The sequence below is a fragment of the Asterias amurensis genome, chromosome 12, assembly GCF_032118995.1.
Source record: "Asterias amurensis chromosome 12, ASM3211899v1".
NCBI lineage: Eukaryota > Metazoa > Echinodermata > Asteroidea > Forcipulatida > Asteriidae > Asterias > Asterias amurensis.
In genome coordinates, this window is record NC_092659.1 from 8,376,500 (window position 1) to 8,398,158 (window position 21,659).

General features: G+C 39.4%; 1 protein-coding gene across 1 annotated transcript in view; it reads right to left on the reverse strand.

Moving 5' to 3' along the window:
* Window positions 1–21,622, reverse strand: part of LOC139944766 (uncharacterized) — a 53,443-nt gene extending 31,821 nt beyond the window's left edge. Inside the window, exons 1-2 of the mRNA XM_071941871.1 lie at window positions 21,389–21,622; window positions 20,944–21,053 (exon numbers count right to left, since the gene is read on the reverse strand). Coding sequence (XP_071797972.1) covers window positions 20,944–21,024 — 81 coding nt within the window. The 5' untranslated portion in view covers window positions 21,025–21,053; window positions 21,389–21,622. The remainder of the gene's footprint in view (window positions 1–20,943; window positions 21,054–21,388) is intronic.
* Between the last annotated feature and the right edge of the window lie 37 nt (window positions 21,623–21,659).

Genomic DNA, 21,659 nt, shown 5'->3' on the forward strand with positions numbered 1-21,659 from the left:
TCCCGACCGAAGGCGGGACGAGTTGGGATAAGGTGGGATCCCGATCACCTAATCCCGGCATTGTTGGGATACATCGGGATAGCTAATGTCGGATCCCGACAAAGGTGGGATGAGTTGGGGCGACGGAATTTTTGTCAAAGTCCCGACCGAAGGCGGGGTAAGTTGGGATCCCGATCGGCATTGTTGTGGATCGGGATAGCTTATGTCGGGATCCCGCCCTAGGTTGGATGAGTTTTAGGTAAGCCTACAACAAAAAACGCAGGTCACGGGGCTCAAATTTAGGGGGAAAATCCACAAGACCGCAGTGCTTGTTGCTCATAATTTTTACTGGACTGGAACATTTTTTACAAAACCGAAGTTCGAGAAGAAACAAATAAGAACTCTACAAAAACGCACCAAAACTTCAAACGTTAACAAGTTTGTTCATATTCTTTTCACTTGCAGATAGATCGCTTATTAGGAGGCAGTATGGGCTTTGAAACCCCATTGAGAAATGTCCACATACCTTTTTTTTTTACACAACGTTTGTTTGTTGCCACAGAAAAAAATAAAACAGTTTTGACAGAACAATATCAAAACCGTTGTCATGATTTAACATGAGGCAACACGCATGGAAACGACCATGCAACACAGGGGGATGTGTGGTGTCAACCTACACGACACGTCAACAATACGATTTCAACGCTATTATAGTTCGTTGGTAAGGTCGTGACCACTGACCTATATAGAGATCAGTGGTCGTGACATGCACATGGTCAGTGGTAAACGAACGAAGCGCTTAACTGTAGTGTTCCCTCGGTCGGGCACCAATCAATACAAGCATTATGCAAGCACGGAATTGGGTGCCGTCGCTCGTCCCCCCGACCGCCTAAACAAAAGTACTGCATGCAGTGGTGGTGGGCATGAGCACGGTTAAACCATGGTTAGTCCAGCGAGATCTCGCGCTGGAACGAGATCGACGATATATTTATTTTTTTCAAGAACAATTATGTTTTATTTTGAAGGCTACATCACACTTTTTGACAAACGGAAAAATTATCTTGAAGCAATTTTACGAATAAAAAATCAAGACGTGAAAGAACAATTCTATTTATTTGTTTTTATCTCGCGATAATCCACGGTTTCAGAACGAGGCTGGCGCCAGTTCTAACAACTTTGATCCAATTGAAACCAGACATTAATTTTTCGATCGTGTCTCTGTCAAAAATGGCGAAAATATGCATTTTAATTTGGATTGAGGACAATCCAATCAGAGGTAGTGTGGCAAGTTTCGACGCAATACATGAACCAAAGAAGAAGGTTTATGAATATCGTATCGGAGATTGTGTGAAGGCGAAATTTGGAAGAGGAAAAGTGGCGGCAAAAGCCAAACCAGCCAAACCCATGATAATCACTATCAACGTCATCAGTATTCCCGGCTGTCATTGGAAAAATCGGTGGTAAGTTTCTCGATTATTAGGAATAGGAGGGCATATAGGAAATGAGGGCAGGGGCTACCCAAGTTTCTTGCTTAGTTGGAAACGACGGAAAAGGCTCCATTGGTCTAAATTTATAGATCTGACTGAGTGATTACTTTTTTGGTTTGATTACATGTATCGCATTCGTACTAAAAAAAAATTACTAGGACTAGGAATGAATAGGAGGTCCTGTTTTCAAGGTGTCGCTAAAATCGTGGCAAATATTTTACCTCTCTGTGCGCGATGTAAACAGTCCCTAGCTAGATAAAAAATAATTGGTTTTATTTGCCAAGCAAAGAGTCTCCTCTCTCTTGACCAAAATTAGAAACACGTAAGGCTCCACTGGTTATTTGCACTTGTAAATGCAAAAAGTTTGGTATTTTATTTAGGCATTTTTTACATTCCTACAACGAACAAGGTACAAAAATATGCCATAATGTTGAGGCCATATAAAATAAAATTGCCCACCGAAAAAGTTTCATCAAACACTATTTCAATTCACAATTCACGATGATCAAATCATGTGACTGAACATTCTGCTGAGCATTCTGGAAAAAAAATACAGAGGCTTTGAAGCCATGTGCCTTATATTATTTTCTAATAATAACATTTTTTAGATTTTTTTTTTTAACCCTCGTATAAAATATTATTACAAATATTAAAATTTAAACATCAGCTTGGTGATTCAATTATCACTTTTTATTTTTATGCTTTATTCACACTTTTTTTTCTTCAAATTATCATGGTAATTTTTAAAATGTCACAATAAATATTGTGAATAAAGTAAAGACAACTGCTGGCTAAAGTCTTTAAAGAGTCATACACAGGAGTCTCACAGAACACTTGCAGTCACTGCAAATATTTCTTCCACGTATGGCTTCACCGGGAAACCATTCTTTCTCGTTTGCCTTGAAAACAGGAAAAACTAAAAACAAATGGGACCAGTTTAAGTCATTGAAGATCGGTGTGTGGTGTGAAAATTTCAATGTCCATCAAGTTTTGATTTATGTTTGCATACTTAATATAAACAAATGAAGTTAATTTAGGGCATCGGTTGATATATATGGCATCATCATTTTTTTCCAAATTCAAAGAAAAGCATAATACCGTGAAAACTGATAAGAGGAGGATACATCATGCATGCCCCATGGCCCATACCGTACAGGTCACACATGCGGCATGCATGTAGGGCCTTAAGTTATCATGCTTTGTAGCATACATATTGTATTATTGTCAGATTGTAAGCCCGATACATGCTATAATTATGTTAGGCCTACTAAATTTTGCAATGTTTCATACATATTTTTCCTTGAATTCTAGGTCCTGTGGAAGAAGAGTCCTTCAAAGTTGCTTTAAAAAGGATAGTTTCGAGTTCATGAAACTTGTATAAAGTGCTGTGAAGATGAACCAGACTCCGACTGTTACTCAAGCCTGATCAGCACCCCAAGAAAAGGGAAAAAAAAAACACCAGCAGTACCATCTACAAGTTCTGGGAAAGGCAAAACCACTATGAGAGTAGCTAAAAATATAAAGGTAACTAATTTGTTTTTCTCTTTTGATTCAAAAACTTAATTTTGTAAAAGTAAAGTGATTGTTATAATATAGACACTTAACATAACTACGGTACGTCGTCTGGCAAATAGACTGCTGCATCGCTGCTGTGCTGTTGGAGCGACACATCAGCCATCCCTGGCTAGGTTTTTATTTATAAATTATGTTAGGCCTACTAAATTGTAGGAAACTCAAAATCCAAAAAGAGGAAATCAGCTGAAAAGAGGAAGTCTCACATGCCTGCCTAAAACCAACAATAAGGAAAAACTAGAGATTGAGAGTTTGTGAACAAACTCAAGGTGTTCGGTTTCCGGGAGTAGAAGCCTGGATTAAAAAACAAATATTACACCTTGCTTTGTTCTCAAGATTTGTAAGATTCAAATTGCAAAAACTGTCAAAACAACATGATTACTCTTAGTAAAAGTGTATGTTTGGTGAAGTCATCGGTAATATTTGTTTTAAACCAGACCTTTGCCAGACTTGTATGCTGTGATAGTAAAGCATCAAAGGATGTATATTTCAACCTCAAAGGCAATAAACAACGCCCTTTCAAATCATTTCACAGTCACTTCCGGTTTAAACAGGTCAAAAGGTCAACGAAAGTTCACCAACATATCCATTTCTGTAAAGTACGTAAAGCCCTTTCATATGATGTATAGATTGTCAAAATAGCTTATAAATGTAGTTAAGGAAATATGAACTTAGGAAATATTGACGACTGTAGAAAAGACTGTAAGGGGCATGTATGTTTTAACCGATTTGAACGAAGACTATTCTTCATGGAGCTTTTTCGCGCTCTATGGATGATCACTGGAGCGTGACTCTGCTGCACCGCTAATACACTACACGTTATGTGTATGCCTACGTGCAATGTTTATGCACATACCAATGGGGATTTACGTTGTTCTTTAGACGTGAATTTTGAAATTTTCAACCTCTTTTTTGAGCCGGAAGACAACATCGAAATGGGGTCATGTCTGTGGGGCGTTTACGGAGTTTTCAGTGACGATTCCGATGATGTTTCGATTGTAAGAATCCCTCATGTAGATCAAAAGTTATGATTTTTTGAATTAATAAACTTTGAATATTCATAACTCAAGAATTGATGACGTCATTATTAGTGCTGGGCGAATAGTGAAATTTTGTTATTCGGATACCGCCGGCCAACTATCCGAAATTAACCGGATATTCGAATAGTTTTTTTGCCAATAGAGGGCGCTATTTAAAAAGAGTAAAATAATAATTTATTTTTTTTCTGCTAGAGGGCGCTGTTCGTTTGTGAATGAGATCTTATGGGCGGAAAATTGATATTAGTTTTAGACAGTGTCACTCGGTTCATTCATAAAATGACCGGATCTAATTTAAAGATGGCGATTTGCTTTTTCTTTTGATCGTGAATGACTCTACGTGAAGGAAAACTTTTGTAATCTTTGAACAAATTACGTCAGAAATGTCATTGTTTTAACTCTTCACGGAGGTGAGCATAGTTAAACACTTAATATATGCTGTTTTATGCTGTCTTAATAGAAGTTTCATAAGGATTCAGACAAAACAATTCATATCAGTTGTCGCCCGACGTCCGCGGATATACAGATATTAAAGAATATCCGGTTACTCGGTTGTAATTACAGAATTATCCAGTTTGTAAATAGGTCTTCGCGCCCTATGCGGATATCCGGTAAAGAAAAAAAAGGCATTCGCGATTACGGATAGGAAAACCTATTCGCCATTAACCGGATATTCAAATAATTCGCCCAGGCCTAGTCATCATGACGTAACTCACACGGTTTCTTCTCCAATGAATATCTAACTATGTGTGAAGTTTCAAGCTCATACGATGTTTGAAAAGATGTTTCTGTTAGGGGACAAGGGACGTACAGAAGAAGAAGAAGAAGAAGAAGAAGAAGAAGAGAGGGGAGTGAGAAAAGTTTCAACAAGGAGGGGTTCCCCACAGCAGGATGGACTTTTATTTCATCTTATTGCTGAACTTTGTCTTATATCTCAGTAATTTGTGCAAAATGCATTTGAAACACATTAAGAATTTGAAAGGAAAACAAAAATTAAGTTGACCCCTCTATTGGAAGTCAGCAATGTTACATGTTGTGTAGTTGTTCGTAGAGACGCTAAAATTCCCACGTAACTGCACTCCATTTTGACACGATGTTGACAGAATGAATTTACACCATGCGATGCGCAACGACTATGCTGTACATGATGTACGTTACATGTACTATTATGCATGCATCGTGGAGGAGCATGTGCAGACATGTCAAGTCGTTGTCTCATGCGTGTGTTCCTGGTTCGCGTAATTATACCAATAGTGGACGTTTAATCTCTTGCTATCGCATTGTTCCTAAACGCCCTCTAGCGTTCAACGTTTCTTGTATTTTTTTGTTGCACGCAAAGAACAACGACTAGCGGGCTTGAAATCTGCTGTTATGCATTTACATGCGTGAAACTTGGTGCTATTTTCTTTGCGTGAATTTTACACAGACATCAGGACCGTTTTACACTGTAAGTTGTGATAAATAGTTTTAAAGTGAGTCTAAAATTCTCATTTTAAATTTTACCAACTCACAAAAAAAAAAATAAAAAAAATATGAGGTCGGCAATTTGGCCGCAAAAAATTGAGGTCGTTCAGATTACCGCGTAAACACAACATTTATTTTGTTTGGCCTAAAAGAAATCATAAAAATAAAAAAAACTGGCCTAGGAGCTTTCCCGAATCTAACTTTATGCTCTCAAACACGTGTCTGTGGGTTGTTCTAAAACCCCCTTGACCCCTTCGACCCCTTCGACCCCCGACCCCTCGAAGTCTGCCCCGTGCTCGAAGAATGTCCCAATTCCGAATTCATAAAATTTCGCTTTACGGCCGAGTAAGCATTAAGTCCCCGATTTAGAATTCACAGTGTGTGATCCGCGACGCAACTTTCTTCCACGACTAGACTAGTTATATTTATCTGCATCAGCAACACAGAATTGGGAGTATTTACTCTCCGCTTCCGCACGTCACGTGCACACCGATTGGGGACCCCAAACACGTCCGTGTGGCCATTTGGTCCGTCGGGTCTACAACCTTGAGCTCCGCTTAGAGCAACTAGTAGTACCATGGAGGAATAGTACACAGGACGGGAGCGACCCTTGCCGAAATTCTAATAGAAAAACCTATTTTAATCCTGCTGGAAACATGTTTTTTTCCTGTTTTCCCACCAAAAACTAGGAAAAAAATATGTTTTTTCCCTGTTTCAATGAAAATATGCCAAAGTTAGAGACTGTTTTTTACCAATTTGCAACATCAAAACCTGTTTTTTCACTGTTTTTATGGACTCTGAATTTTTGGGGAGGGTGGTTGACTGTTTCTATACTGTTTTGGGGGACTTAGAATATTTTGTGACTGTTTCTTTACTGTTTTTTGGGACTTAGAATTTTTTCGAAAGGTGGTAGTCTGTTTTTTTACTGTTTTTGGGGACTTAGAATATTTGTTGAAGAGTGGTGGACTGTTTCTTTACTGTTTTTTGGGACTTAGAATTTTTTTGAAAGGTGGTAGTCTGTTTTTTTACTGTTTTAGGGGACTTAGAATATTTGTTGAAGAGTGGTGGACTGTTTCTTTACTGTTTTTTGGGACTTAGAATTTTTCGAAAGGAGTTAGTCTGTTTCTTTTCTGTTTTTGGGGACTTAGAATTTATTTTGAACATGCTGAAAATAAGCGTAGTGGGGTCGTGGCCAACTACATTCGCAGTACAGTCGTGATGTGGTCTTTAATTTGCAAAATTGCTGGATTTCCCTTACAAACAAGTTTTATAGAATTCTATAGAACGCTTTATAGAGTTCTATAAAACTCTATAGCATTCCAGATTCTCTATAGAACTTTTAAGGATTCTCTATAGAAATCGGTTTCCTCTATAGAGTTCTATAGAATAAGTTTTCTATAGATCTAAATTTCTATAGAAAATTTGATTTAAAAAATGGCGTCCCTGCTTCTCTAAGAATTTTTATGGTCTTCTATAGAAATCGGTTTACTCTATAGAATTCTATAGAATAAGTTTTCTATAGATCTAAATTTTTATAGAAATTTTGATTTAAAAAAAAGGCGTCCCTGCTAATTCTCTACAGAAATTTTACGGATGTCTATAGAATTTAGTTTCCTCTATATATATCTATAGAATATGTTTTCTATTGAACTAAACTTCTATAATTGCATTTATTTTCAAAATGTCTATATAGAAATCGGTTTCTTAGTCTATAAAGAATTCATAGAATTTATAGTTTCTATAAATTATGATAATCAACATTTCTTAAAAAAAAAAACTTTTCAAAAGTAGAATCCCAACTGCTCCATAGCACAGCAAGCAAGCTTAAACACAATTATTGTGACGCATGTTTAATAATTCCCATCCCCCATGCCCCCTCCCCCCCCCCCCTCTGCAAGATTTTTCCCAAGATTGTCTAGCTTTGAAAAATAATGACTGGTCATTTTACGCCAATAGAGGGCGCACTAGGATCTTTGGTTGTCTAACTCGACAGGCACCTAGACTTCGCGCAAGTAAACTTAACAGCTATATTGTTAGAGTCCCGTCTATTCTCTCAGTCAGAGTCGGTTTCAAACCGTTTGAACAGGAGGAGGCCAACGGATTTTAATTTCTGTAATGATGTACGTTTTTGTGTATAATTCTACATTCTGGAGGTATTTCCAGTGAATTTTAAAGGCTGACAGTGTGGAGCTGATTAGATGTGAATTTTACAGTGAAAATTAAGAGCAAGAGAGTCGTCCGCCGGGTACGTTCGCTGTGCGTGATGTCGGTCGGTGATCATTTTTATTTGGTAAGTCATAAGTGTTTTGGTTAAGCTTAAGTTCGTGACCGTGATGTAGGCTTTACAATTTTTTTAATTTTTTTTATTATTATAGAGCTGGGAAATGTTCAATGCACAATTGTATCTCTTTTTATGCTTTGCTGCTTGTGTAGGCAAAGTACAAGTTCTAACATTAAAACCCAGGATTTTCCATCAACAAGAAAAAAGTAAATAAATAGCTATTGATTGGTTGGAGTGTTGGACACTTTCTTTATGAACAGAACAACAAATAAAGGAAAGTTCACAGCTTTACAAATAACTTAGAGGGTTTACAGAAGGTAATGGTGAAATACTTCCTTTGAAATGATTCCGTGATCAATTCTCGATATCGAGAATAACAGATTTATTTTAAACACATGTCATGACACGGCGAAACGTGCGGAAACAAGGGTGGACTTTCCCGTTATTTCTCTCGTCTCTGATGACCGATTGAGCCTAAATTTTCACACACATTAGTTATTTTATATATAAATTGTGATACATGATCATGAAGTGTGAGCTTTTGGCTCAATACTAATGTTGTGCGATTGCTTCAATAAAATTAAACTTAGTATTATTTCTTACACATATTTTTTATTTTCAGATCTTTGTGCTGCTCTGATGATAAAGACAACTAAATCAACATCATTATCATTCAACGGAAGGCTGGCAATGAAGCATGGTGCCATTTTTCATATTCATGACCAGCATTGTGTTTGGGCTACCTCTTGCTTGCCCAAGATAAATATTCCAAAGAATCCAAAAAGAGATTAATCCTGTCCTGTGGTAGTGCAACAAAAGGTGCTGCATGTATTTTATTTCAGTTAACAGTTCATGTACATTGCATCTGTGGGAATGTTCTTCATTTCTTCAGTCAATCTTAATCTTAATCTTTGCACCCCGTGGTCGTTGTTTATTGGAGCCACAAGTAGCACTAGTCTCATTTGCATACTCCTTTGTGGTTTCATGTTTATACATTCTGTAAGGAGTGGTTTTTTAAAGAGATAGTTTTGTACAACGCCCAGTTTCCACTGTTGGAACAATGGGATGTTTCCAGTCTTGATAAAGAACCAATCTGTCGGGGTCACAAATGGAATTCTATAGAATTCTATAAAATGGTTTATAGAAATAATATTTCCTAGAATGTTATTGCATTTTTTATATAAAAAAAGGATGCAAAATTTCTATAGAATTCTATCAAATGGTTTATAGAGATTTCTATTGCAGATGTATAGAAAAGCAACACAATTTCTATAGAATTCTATTGCAGGTTCTATAGAACCGATACAACATTTCTATAGAATTCCATCAAATGGTTTGTAGAAAAATCAAATTTTCTAAAGAATCTGGTTCCAGGTGTTATAGAAAAGAGACTACATTTCTATAGAATTCTATTAAATTGTTTATAGAAAGTCCTATAGAATTCTAAAACAATGGTCTGTAGAATTCTTTTCAAAAAATTTCTATAGAATTAAAATTCAATAACAAAATCCTAAAGAATTTCTATAGGCCATTGTATAGAATGTTTTAAAGAAATTCTATAGAAGTCCTTTATATATTTCTATAGAATTCGTATAGAAAAGTGCCCCATTTTTCTAAAGAATTTCTATAAAGCATTTCTATACATGTAGAATTGCCTGTAGAAATTCTATAATTTTTTTTTATAGAATTCTATAGAACTTTTTTGTAAGGGTTTGACGGCGATAATAGTGCCCGATTTGATAACTTTTTCAGATCGGGTGATCGGCATGGTCTTCGTAAGGTCGCAGGGCTGTGTGAACGGGGTATTAGCAAAGTCAATGACCGCGGGCCCACAACAAAATTGAACTGTTTTTAAAAAACAATTAAAAACACTGCAATTCTGCATAAATAAGACAAGTTAAAGCCTGTTTTTACAAAAGACCAATATGTGTTTTTAAAAAACAGTAATTCCTGTTTTTTTAAAACAGTAATTCCTGTTTTTTTAAAAACAGCAATACATGTGTAATAACATAGACTATAATTTATAAGGAAACCTGTTTTTAAAAAATAGAAAGACCTGTTTTTACCAAACAGTTCATAACTTTCTGTTTTAATACTGTTTTTGTACCTGTTTTTTTTATGTTTTTCGTCGTTCCAAATTGCATCCTTTCAAACAGGTTTTTAAAAAACATGTTTCGAGCAGGATAAAAACATGTTTTTTTCCTGTTTAGTTTCGGTAAGGGGATCGGCCAGAAATGGGTCTGCCTGATCATCACGTAATGAGTTGGTCGTAATCGTATTCGGGCGGTACACGCAGGTTTCCAGTTGGGATAATAATCTCGGATCGGCCAAGAGTTACACGTGGAAATGCCGCGGTTTTTTTTTATCTGTACATCACAATTGCCACAGGCCCGATCTCAGCAGCCAATCACGCGCCGTTTGCTTCGTGCATACTACGTATGTATGGTATGTCTGGTACGCTGTGCTGTTGTGATGTGCGAGGCATGTCAGCATACAAAATTGTGTGCATGAGGTTGTGAACTGTGGCAATTTCGGTGTACAGAAAAAAAGATCGCACAAAAGTCGATGGTCGAGGGGGTCGTGGGTCGTGGGTCGTGGGGGTCGAGGGGGTTTTAGAACAACCCCGTGTCTGTATCATAAAAGAAATATGAATGCCTACCAGATACCAGCAAATCTTTATAGTTTAATAATCCGACCCTCTTAAAGGATAGACACTATTGCTAATTACTCCAAGTCCAAACTGTTATTAGCATAAAACCTTACTTGATTACGAGTAATGGGGAGAGGTTGATGGTATAAAACATTATGAGAAACGGCTCCCTCTGAAGTGACATAGTTTTCAAAAAAGAAGTAATTCCACAAATTTGATTTCGAGACCTCAGATCTGTAAGGCACACAACTTTATGTGACAAGGGTGTTTTTTTCTTTCAAAATCTCGCAACTTCGAAGACCAATTGAGCTGAAATTTTCACAGGTTGGTTATTTTATGTATACGCTGAGATACACCAAATGAGAAGACTGGTTTTCGACAATACTACCAATAGTGTCCAATGTCTTTAACACGGATCCTCATGCAACTGAACAGATATTTAAAAAGTTTGTGGTGTTTCAAATTGAAGAATTTGTGGCCTGTTTGATTTGAAATACTAAGTGGCCATCTTGGGAAAAAAAATAATAAAAAACTAGAGATAGTGATTGTCAACAATCACAAAGCTGTTCTGCAATGTTTTGTAACTAAAAGTTTTCTACGCTACAATAAAACATACGCATTATGACTCTATGACATGTGATTACCTGGTCTTGTATGTGATACTGAATCGAAAGGAGCTTTAAAACCAGAAATAAAGGTCAACATGGCATAATGGTCATTATTTTGATTAAATTTAACCCAAGTTCAAAAATCGGTTGTGTAATTCTTGAGATATGGTCCCACTTCAGGTTGACCCGGAAGTAAAGGTCAATACTGGGTCACGGTAACGCAAGCTCGATTTTGAATGCCCAAGGAGTCTATAACTGAAAAAAGTTTGAAAATTGGTTGTGCAGTTCTTGAGATTGGTCCCACTTCCGGTTGACCCGGAAGTACATGTAAAGGTTAACATGGGGTCACTGTTTTCAAAGTGAACATTTAATGCCTAAGGAGTCTAAAACTAAAAAAAGGTTGAAAATCGGTTGTGTAGTTCTTGAGAAGGAAGACCCGGAAGAAGAGGTCAAAGTGAGGTCACGGTTGTTCCCCAACAAATTTTAAGACCTAAGGAGTTCATAACTGAAGAAATTTTGTTAATAGGTTGTATAACTCTTGAGATATGGTCCCACTTCTGGTTGACCCAGAAGTAGAGGTCAAATCAGGGTCACGATTACCCAATGCAAATCTCCTATGCCTAAGGAGTATATTACTGGGGAAAAAAATGAAATCGGCCGTACACTTCTTGAGATATAGTGTTGCAAAGAAAAACTCATTAAGGCTTCTAATTAGTGTAATTTGACACCTCATGACGTCACAGTCTCAAAATTGTGTTTTTCGTACTAATAAATATCATAAGGAATAGATGGTATGTAACTTTCCCCAATCCAATGTCTTTTCAAAAAAAACATAAGAATGAACGTTTCTTTTAGCGAAACCCTGAACCACCGTAGGAATCCAATGTAGGCCTAGGTTGTGTACAAATCCAATGGAGTATTTACAAAATATTAGGCCCAGAACGCAGTTAGAAAACCAATAAAGTGTTGCCAGCTTCATGACACGTTATAGACTCCCCTCAACATGTCCCGAACCCATGAAGAATATTATTGAATTGCATTCACCATGGAGAATGTGTATCAATGCAATGAAAGCGACTGCATCCACTTATATGAAGTACCCCTTGTACCCATGATGCCAAGATTTTCAATCAATCGTTAATTAAAAACGAACCTTGATTGCTTTTAATGGACTGAAACCACTCTTATTAGAATCAGTTAATTTTTCAAAACAGAATATTAAAGTTTGAAAACGAACAGACAAATTATTTTTATGTTATTGTCAGTTATTGTGTTTTTGACTTGTAAAACGTTTCCACTTTTAGCTCCATATGTTTTGTACACAGAAAACAAAACGCGCAAACGTACGACGTCATGATGACGTGACTGAAATTGTTAGGCTGGAAGTCTTATCTACACTTCAAGACAAGTCCATAACCGAAATTTCTTTTTTTGGATTGGATGTTTAATTCTTGAGATATGATGATAACAATATTGCCTGATTAAATATTCGCGCAGCTGTCACATGAATAATTAATTAAGAATTTTAATCTAAATAAATCTCAAATTTAAGTTAGGCCATAATCTTTAATATGGTATATGATTTGTCTCATTCTGATAAATTCTAATTTGACATTTTAATAGTTTGAAAAGTCAAGTGTTAAGTCAATACGATTTTGAGAAAAGAAAGAATAATAATGTGACGGACAGTGCCGGTTGTATGTTATAAATTGTGTAGTTATGAGCATGCGCGAGCTTATGCACGATCTGCGCATGCGTTGGCTTGCGGAGCACGCTGGTACTTCTGGGACCATGCGTGCATCGTCAGTCGGCAGCGAGCATTCAAGGAAGAAACAGGTACGTTCTTTTACTCTGATTATTACCCAAGTGTTATTTGTTGTGCAATCTGCGCTAGCGTGCGTGATTTATTGCAAGTTATATGCAGCGAATTCTAGGTCTCACTGATTAGCTGAAAGGCTTTGTGCTGTTGATCGTGAGAAATTCTGGGTGAAAGGATTGACGGAAGCTGAGTGCTTGTCGATCTTTTTGGGGTAGCAGTCCGTCGCTGAGTTAGCCAACGTTAGTTTTGTGGTTGACTAGCAGGATTGTGGTTCAGGGTATCTGTGTGAATGTCTCAGGGGGTACACGTGAGTTGAAGCAGGGAAGACTGTGCTTTGTGCTAGTCCCCTTCTCCTCAAACGTGGCGGCTGCGGGACTCGGTTAGGTAATTGCTGGTGCTTTACCTAGGGTTGTCGATATAGCTGGGCTATATTGCGGTGTGGGTGATTGCTTTGTGCTTTACCTGCGGTGTGGGTGACTGCTGTTTTGCGGTTTACCTGCGTTGCGGTTGACTGCTGTTTTGTGGTTTACCGGCGGCGTGGTTGACGGTTTTTGTGCTTTATACCGGAGGTGTGGTTGGCACTGCTGCAGCGCGTGCTTGTTAACGCGTGACGTTTTAACCTTTAGTTAGGAGGTTGACTAGGCGATTGCTGGTGCTGCTTAGGCGCGAGAATCACGGGTAATGGTTGAGTAGAACGTAGGTGTCTTTTGCAAGTAACTGGTACTTTATTATTTAATGCTCTGTAGCTCTGTATTGGTCATTGATTGTGGTGGATACTGCAGAGGTTGACACTCAAACCACATTGACTGATGCTTGGTTCTCATTGTTTATTGTTTACTGCAGAGGTTGACAATTAAACCACATTTTCTCATATTAATTGGATACTGAAGAGGTTGACAATTAAACCACATTTTCTCATATTTATTGTTTACTGGAGAGGTTGACAATTAAACCACATTTACTCATTGTTCATTGTTTACTTGAGAGGTTGACAATTAAACCACATCTATTGCTGTTTGTTCTTCATAAATCTCTTGTGGAACTGTGTATTATTTTGGGAACTGTGTGTGTCTTGACAGAGAGGTTTGCCATCTTTTATAGTCGGGCGGTATATTTCCTCCCAAACGAACCTCGCCACTCAGCCTCAAGTCCGCTTAGTGACTTCAACTTGAGTCGGCAAGAGTCAGGGTCAAGTTGTATTTAAGCGCGGATCCGATAACGACCCGTGCCCGCCACAAATGGTGTCAGAAGTGGGATGATTATAATTGACTTGGTGAACTCTCCGTTAAAGATTTAGCCTCCCTTGGTATAGGGAAGGAGCTAGTACACAAGTTACAGGGGTTGGCTTGAGATTTTGGGTTGTTGTTGTGTTTTATATTGGTTTGTCGTAGTACTGTTGTGTTGAGTTTTCGCAAGGTTTTGGGCCACACAGGAGTGCATCACTGACTAGTTTGCTTGAGTGACCGGGTCGCCGAGCCGAGATTGGTCAAGTGTAGCTACCGTGTGAGGTAATCGTCCCTAATGCGATTCTGTTTTGTTTTGTAATCCTGGTGATTCTGGCTGCCTTGGTGTGTATTTTAGCAGTTGAAATTTGTGGTGTGTGGAGTGAAAACAGCAACGGAGGAGGGGTATTCGTTGGTTGTCATTCACACGAGGTACTGCTGAGAAGGAAACAGCAGTATGAGTGTAGGGTCAAAGGTTTCCAGGGATCCTACGGGTGCAGAGTCTGAGTTACGGAGACTCCGCATGGAAAACCAGATTCTGCGACTGGACGAAGAATTTCTTGCAAAGAAATTGGAGGTACTGAAATCCAAGAGCGGAAGTATTCAGGGAAACATGCCAGGTAATGTTGGGCATGTGCGACATCATGGTGATGATGATGTTGGGTTGAGGGTGATGAGAGAGACTGTGGTTGATAGGTCTCGTTCACCAAAAGAGTTGGCTAGTTGTGGGGAGAGTTTGGGGACGGCCCCACAAACTGAGGTGACCCCCATTGCTAGGGAATTGTCTACTCAGCTGGATGATGAGTGGTTGATGTTCTTTTCGGAGCGAGGGGCTGCAGAACCAGGCAGCCGAAACACAAATCCATGCTTGGAGGAAGTGGATGTTGTGACCCCTCAGGAGGATGGGAAGGTTGAGCAGCAGGGAATGCTTGACGAGAGGCCGGCCATGATGGTAAGGGCCATGGACTCTGGTATTGAGCAGAGACTTGGTTTACTTGAAACTAACCTTGGTGAGCAAGCTCGGAGTTTGAACAAGGTAGTTGAGCTTTTACAGTCCTTGTCGGGTCAGGTTGTTGAGTCAGGAGTAGAGAAGGGTGTGTCGTCAGGGAACGCGCACAAGCCTTGGCTGAGTCAAACTGGTAACTCGAAGTGCTTCAACTGTGGTATGGGTGGCCATTTCGCACGTGAGTGCAGGAAACCCCAGAAGAAGAGACCGAGGGAGAAATACCAGTCAGCCTCCTGTGGAGCTCACAGTCGACATTTACGACGGTCTGAAAGGCAATGTGGCAACAGTGGTAGTGAAGAGAAGAAAAGCACGGCTGGTGGAGGGCAACGAATCGTCACTCTGCCCGAGCCAAGTGTGAGTCCCTGTTTGGGAATGTTTGTTGATGGTGTGGTGAAAGACACTAAGTGCCGATTTCTTATCGACACGGGATCAACAGACACGTTGATTAGTAGCTCAGTCTACTACGAGATGCCGGAGAGGCATAGGCCCGTCTTGGAGACGGAAGATGTGGTGGTCAGGCAGGTTGATGGGAGTCAACTGTCAACATTGGGCAAGGCTCTTGTTGAAGTGAAAGTGGGGAGGACCACTCACATGGTGAAAGCAGTTTTCACTGACATGAAGTACCCGGGTATTGTGGGTATGAATTTTCTAGTGCCCACTGGTGGGACATTAGATTTTCGGAAGAAGGAGTTAAACCTCAATGGAGAAAGGATACAATGCACCAGTAGAGCTGGTGAAGCCTTTGTTGAGTGTGTGGCTGGTTCGGAGACCGCCATGGTTCCTTCAGTAGCAGAAGAATCAGTTATTCTTAGTGTTGTATCCCAAAGGAAGGCTGACGTAGCCAGGGTGGCTATTGTCGAACCTTTGGAGGGTGATGTTGGGTTAGAGGAAGAGCATAAACTTGTAAGGACAAGTGGGAATGCTGGTCGGTTGCCAAGGCAACGGCGCCAGCAGTGCAGCCGAGAAGATAAATCGGGCACTGGCCCAGGTAGTTGTAAACCTGAGATAGAGTTGGTTCGGGGCATGGTGGCCCAAACGAGGCTTCCCTATGAGGAGATGAGGAAAGCGCAGTTAGAATATGAGGACATGGGCTGGGTCCTGAAGTCAAAAGAGGACAGCCGTGGTCGCCCTGAGTGGAAGACAGTGTCCCACTTATCGGCAAGAGCCAAGATCTATTGGACTCTATGGGACCAGTTAGATGTCATGGGAGGTCTGCTGTATAAGCGGTGGGAGTCTGACGATGGAGATTCAGTGAAGTGGCTGTTGGTTGTGCCACGGAGTTTCGGGAGAATTGTTGTTGATGAGTTGCATGGCGAGCAAGTCGGTAGGCACTTTGGTTTTAATAAGACGCTTGCCCAGTTGAAGTTCAGGTATTTTTGGCCAGGAATGTCTGCGGATGTTCGGTCATGTTTGAGGGTTTGTGACCTCTGTGCTAGGAGGAAGTCTGCTGCCAAGAAAAAGGGTTTCCCCTTCCAGCAGGTTCAGGCTAGCAGTTCGATGAGAAGACTGGAAGCTTCAGACTTGCTCGGGCCACTGCCGGAGGCGGGCAGTGGCAATAGGTTGGGTTTAGTATTGGCCGGAGGAGGGGGCGTGACCAGTTTCCCCTTCACCTCTGCCCTGAAGGTGACGAACAAGTAAGATGGGGCGTGACCAGTTTCCCCATCGACCCCGCTGAGACGTGGATGACAGTCGAGCACCCGTCGACTGAGGATCATCGATTGACGAGTCCAGCAATAATTGTTTTTGTAATTGCTAAATATTGTACTCTTTCTAATGTATAAATCAAGAGCCTTTAATCATTGTATCAGAAATTACGGGTAATATTGAATCAGTGTGTGTATAATGTGTAATTCTAGAAAAAACTTATTTAAGTAAACCACAGTAGGTCTGTCAATATTTAATTAGATGTGGAGAGAGGGAAAAATCTCTTTCCAAGTCAACCTCATTGTAGTTACCGTGTGGTTGACTTTAGTGTTTAGTGTTTTATGGTAATGTAAGTAGATGCACTGTCCTTTTATTTTTGTATTGTGAAGCTGTTTGGACTGGGGCAGTCCAAGCTTCGCTCGGGCCTGTGTGACGGACAGTGCCGGTTGTATGTTATAAATTGTGTAGTTATGAGCATGTGCGAGCTTATGCACGATCTGCGCATGCGTTGGCTTGCGGAGCACGCTGGTACTTCTGGGACCATGCGTGCATCGTCAGTCGGCAGCGAGCATTCAAGGAAGAAACAGGTACGTTCTTTTACTCTGATTATTACCCAAGTGTTATTTGTTGTGCAATCTGCGCTAGCGTGCGTGATTTATTGCAAGTTATATGCAGCGAATTCTAGGTCTCACTGATTAGCTGAAAGGCTTTGTGCTGTTGATCGTGAGAAATTCTGGGTGAAAGGATTGACGGAAGCTGAGTGCTTGTCGATCTTTTTGGGGTAGCAGTCCGTCGCTGAGTTAGCCAACGTTAGTTTTGTGGTTGACTAGCAGGATTGTGGTTCAGGGTATCTGTGTGAATGTCTCAGGGGGTACACGTGAGTTGAAGCAGGGAAGACTGTGCTTTGTGCTAGTCCCCTTCTCCTCAAACGTGGCGGCTGCGGGACTCGGTTAGGTAATTGCTGGTGCTTTACCTAGGGTTGTCGATATAGCTGGGCTATATTGCGGTGTGGGTGATTGCTTTGTGCTTTACCTGCGGTGTGGGTGACTGCTGTTTTGCGGTTTACCTGCGTTGCGGTTGACTGCTGTTTTGTGGTTTACCGGCGGCGTGATTGACGGTTTTTGTGCTTTATACCGGAGGTGTGGTTGGCACTGCTGCAGCGCGTGCTTGTTAACGCGTGACGTTTTAACCTTTAGTTAGGAGGTTGACTAGGCGATTGCTGGTGCTGCTTAGGCGCGAGAATCACGGGTAATGGTTGAGTAGAACGTAGGTGTCTTTTGCAAGTAACTGGTACTTTATTATTTAATGCTCTGTAGCTCTGTATTGGTCATTGATTGTGGTGGATACTGCAGAGGTTGACACTCAAACCACATTGACTGATGCTTGGTTCTCATTGTTTATTGTTTACTGCAGAGGTTGACAATTAAACCACATTTTCTCATATTTATTGGATACTGAAGAGGTTGACAATTAAACCACATTTTCTCATATTTATTGTTTACTGGAGAGGTTGACAATTAAACCACATTTACTCATTGTTCATTGTTTACTTGAGAGGTTGACAATTAAACCACATCTATTGCTGTTTGTTCTTCATAAATCTCTTGTGGAACTGTGTATTATTTTGGGAACTGTGTGTGTCTTGACAGAGAGGTTTGCCATCTTTTATAGTCGGGCGGTATATTTCCTCCCAAACGAACCTCGCCACTCAGCCTCAAGTCCGCTTAGTGACTTCAACTTGAGTCGGCAAGAGTCAGGGTCAAGTTGTATTTAAGCGCGGATCCGATAACGACCCGTGCCCGCCACAATAATAATAATAAAAAATATAAAAAATCTCGACGATTACAATAGCTGTTCCGACTGAAGTTCGGAACAGCTAATAAATAAAAAGACCTCATTCTCCTCTTCTTCTTTTTTTAAATCCGAACGATCAACTGCATTTTTTTATTTGGCCTTATATAGAAATGCTCCATAAAACTGTCGAGAGGATCAACAGTCATCATGAACTGCAACTAACTTTAAACATGGTCATGAGGGACTTTGAATGAGGAAAAGGGGGGATTCAAATTCAATGGGACAACTTGGATCTCGCATTCCAAAAAATAATCGAGAAACAAAACTAATTAATTTTGTGTGGAAATTTGTTTGTGGACAAAAAGTGTTTCAAAATGCATCAAAGACTTCTTCTCAGTATCTTTCAAACTCACATTAGGTACACAGGAGATGTAGCTGGTAAATGTGGACGTCTGTCAGATACTTCCCCCTAATATATAAATTTCCTTATAAAAATTATGTCAGCAGTTCTCACAACCAACACTCAAAAATAATCCACTTAGTCCCCGAATGTTTCAGCAAAAACAACTTCTCTCGGAAAGCTATTCCATTTTTTTAAGCAGCTATTCCATTATCATAGTTTTTAGGGGGGTGAGCTTTGAAAACTGTAATTTCTTTTTTATTTCAGGACACAATTTCCTTTTGTCATCAGCCATATCTTTAGCATTTAGATGTCAACCATAGAAAGTATTGCCAAGATTATTTTTAAAAGTTCGAACACTAGCAGTAAAGTAGGCCTCATGTTTTGTGCATACTAAATATTGTTAGTAAACCGAGCGATGAATTATATAATGAACATCTCATTATTTATCCTCTGATTACCAGTTTTCACGCTATTATGCCTTTTTCTTTGAATTGGGGAAAAAAATAATGATGCCATATATCAACCGATGCCCTAATTATCTTCATTTGTTAATATGAAGTTTTTCCTGTTTTCACCGGTGAAGCCATACATGGAAGAAACGTCTGCAGTGACTACAAGTGTTCTTTGAGACTCTGTGTATGACTGTATAGCCAGCAGATGCCTTCATTTTATTAAAATTACATTGGTAACTTGCAAAAAATATAAAAAATATAAAAAATATAAAAAGTGTGAATAATTACTGGCTTCCAAATCTGATTTTTATTTATTTTTCAAAATATTTTTTTTCTTAATATTTATAATAAAGCATATAAATAAACAGTGATAATTGAACCAACAAGCTGATGTTTAAATTTTAATATTAATAATAGTATTGATACAAGGGTTACAAAATAAAAATCTCCAAAAATATTAGAAAATGATATAAGGCACATGGCTTCTTTAAGCCTCTGTATTTTTTTTTCAAGAATGCTCAGCAAAACATTCAGTCACATGATTTTGATCATCATGAAGTGTGAATTGAAATAGCGTTTGATGAAACTTTTTCGGTGGGCAAATATTTTTATATGGCCTCAACATTATGACATATTTTTGTGACTTGTAGAAATGCCTAAAATACCAAACTTTTTGCATTTACAAGTGCAAATGACCAGTGGAGCCTTACATGTTTCTAAGTTTTGGTCAAGGGAGAGGAGACTCTTTGCTTGGCAAATAAAACCACACAATTTGTATCTAGGGACTGTTTACATCGCGCACAGAGAGGTAAAAGATTTGCCACGATTTTAGGGACACCTCGAAAACAGGACCTCCTCCGATATATAAAAATAATTATGATTTACAAGTTATGAATTATATTTTTATCAATCAAGATTCCTAATAATATATGAAAATTGAACTTTCAAAAAACAACTATCTTCTAAAACCATGACAGCTTCCAGTTGCAACGCAAGTACTTGACTTTGTTTTCCAGACTGTGTTTTTAGACTTGGTTCAACCAGTAACAGTGATCTTGGTTTGGGATCAGAGTTATAATGCATGGAACAGCGCCCTCTTGTCAATGCAGACCAAAATAGCTATGACCTCAGACTTGAATCACGTAACAAGCTGGGAGTTTCGTGCTAGGGGAATTTCCCGATGAGCAATCGACTAGTATGGGACGCGCACACGGCAAATTACAACAAAAATTGAGAAAAACTTCTCCAATAATGATCGACTTCGCTTTCATGTTTTGATTATTTCACAACTTAATTAAGATTCTAGACTAGGCTCAACTAAGTATCAATCTCCATTACACTTACTATCAACCGTTTGAATGTGTCTCTTTTCTGATCCCAACGGAATAAGTGGAAAATCTAGGGTCTATGTCAGTCAGTGTTCAAATATTCCAAAGCTGTCAATTATTCGACCCATGGTGAAGAAACCAGTTACCGTAGTTGACATTTATATTTAGACAAAAAAGAACGAAGTTGTAAGCTTACCCCTCTCTCTGAAGCGGTTTGAGACACCGGGTGTGTCGAGCCCGGGCCAGGGCCCTGGCTTGGGCCCCGGTTTGATGCCATGATCAACGATTACACAGGGTCGACCGGTCCTGTTCATGCAATTGACACACACAAAAATGACGTTAATTGAAGACGAAGACGGTAAATAACAACACTAAAATCAAATCATGGAGGGAGAATTACTACGTCCATAGAGCTCCACGCTACGTACGTCGAATGGTCAAATGGAGATATAGAATTGATACTAGAATTACAATCAGTCAACGAGCTCGTCGTATGCCATTGATTGTAAATACTTTACGACCTTTTGAAAACATAGCAAAACGTCCTCTAATATTTATTTGGGCTTCCTTGTTCGTTATGAAAATAGGTTGGTGAAGTTGCAACAACTTTACGAAGCTATATTTCTACCTCTATGATTTACCTTTTGAATGTTGAAGAGACAACTCGCTAGATCAAGAGTGTGTTGGGCAGGATTTGAAGACAGAATCCCAGAGTGTTCTTGAAACCATGGAGCACTGACACACTGCTGGGTAGTAATCGATGATTTGGGTAGTGTAGCCCGGCCACGTTGGCTTCAATTCGCCCTGTGCTCTGCTCTGATCCACGGCGAGCAATCGAGGCTATCTCACTAACTACAAACTACTCACAACCAGAAGCTTGTATGTACTGCAGTGCAATGGCGATGTAATTTC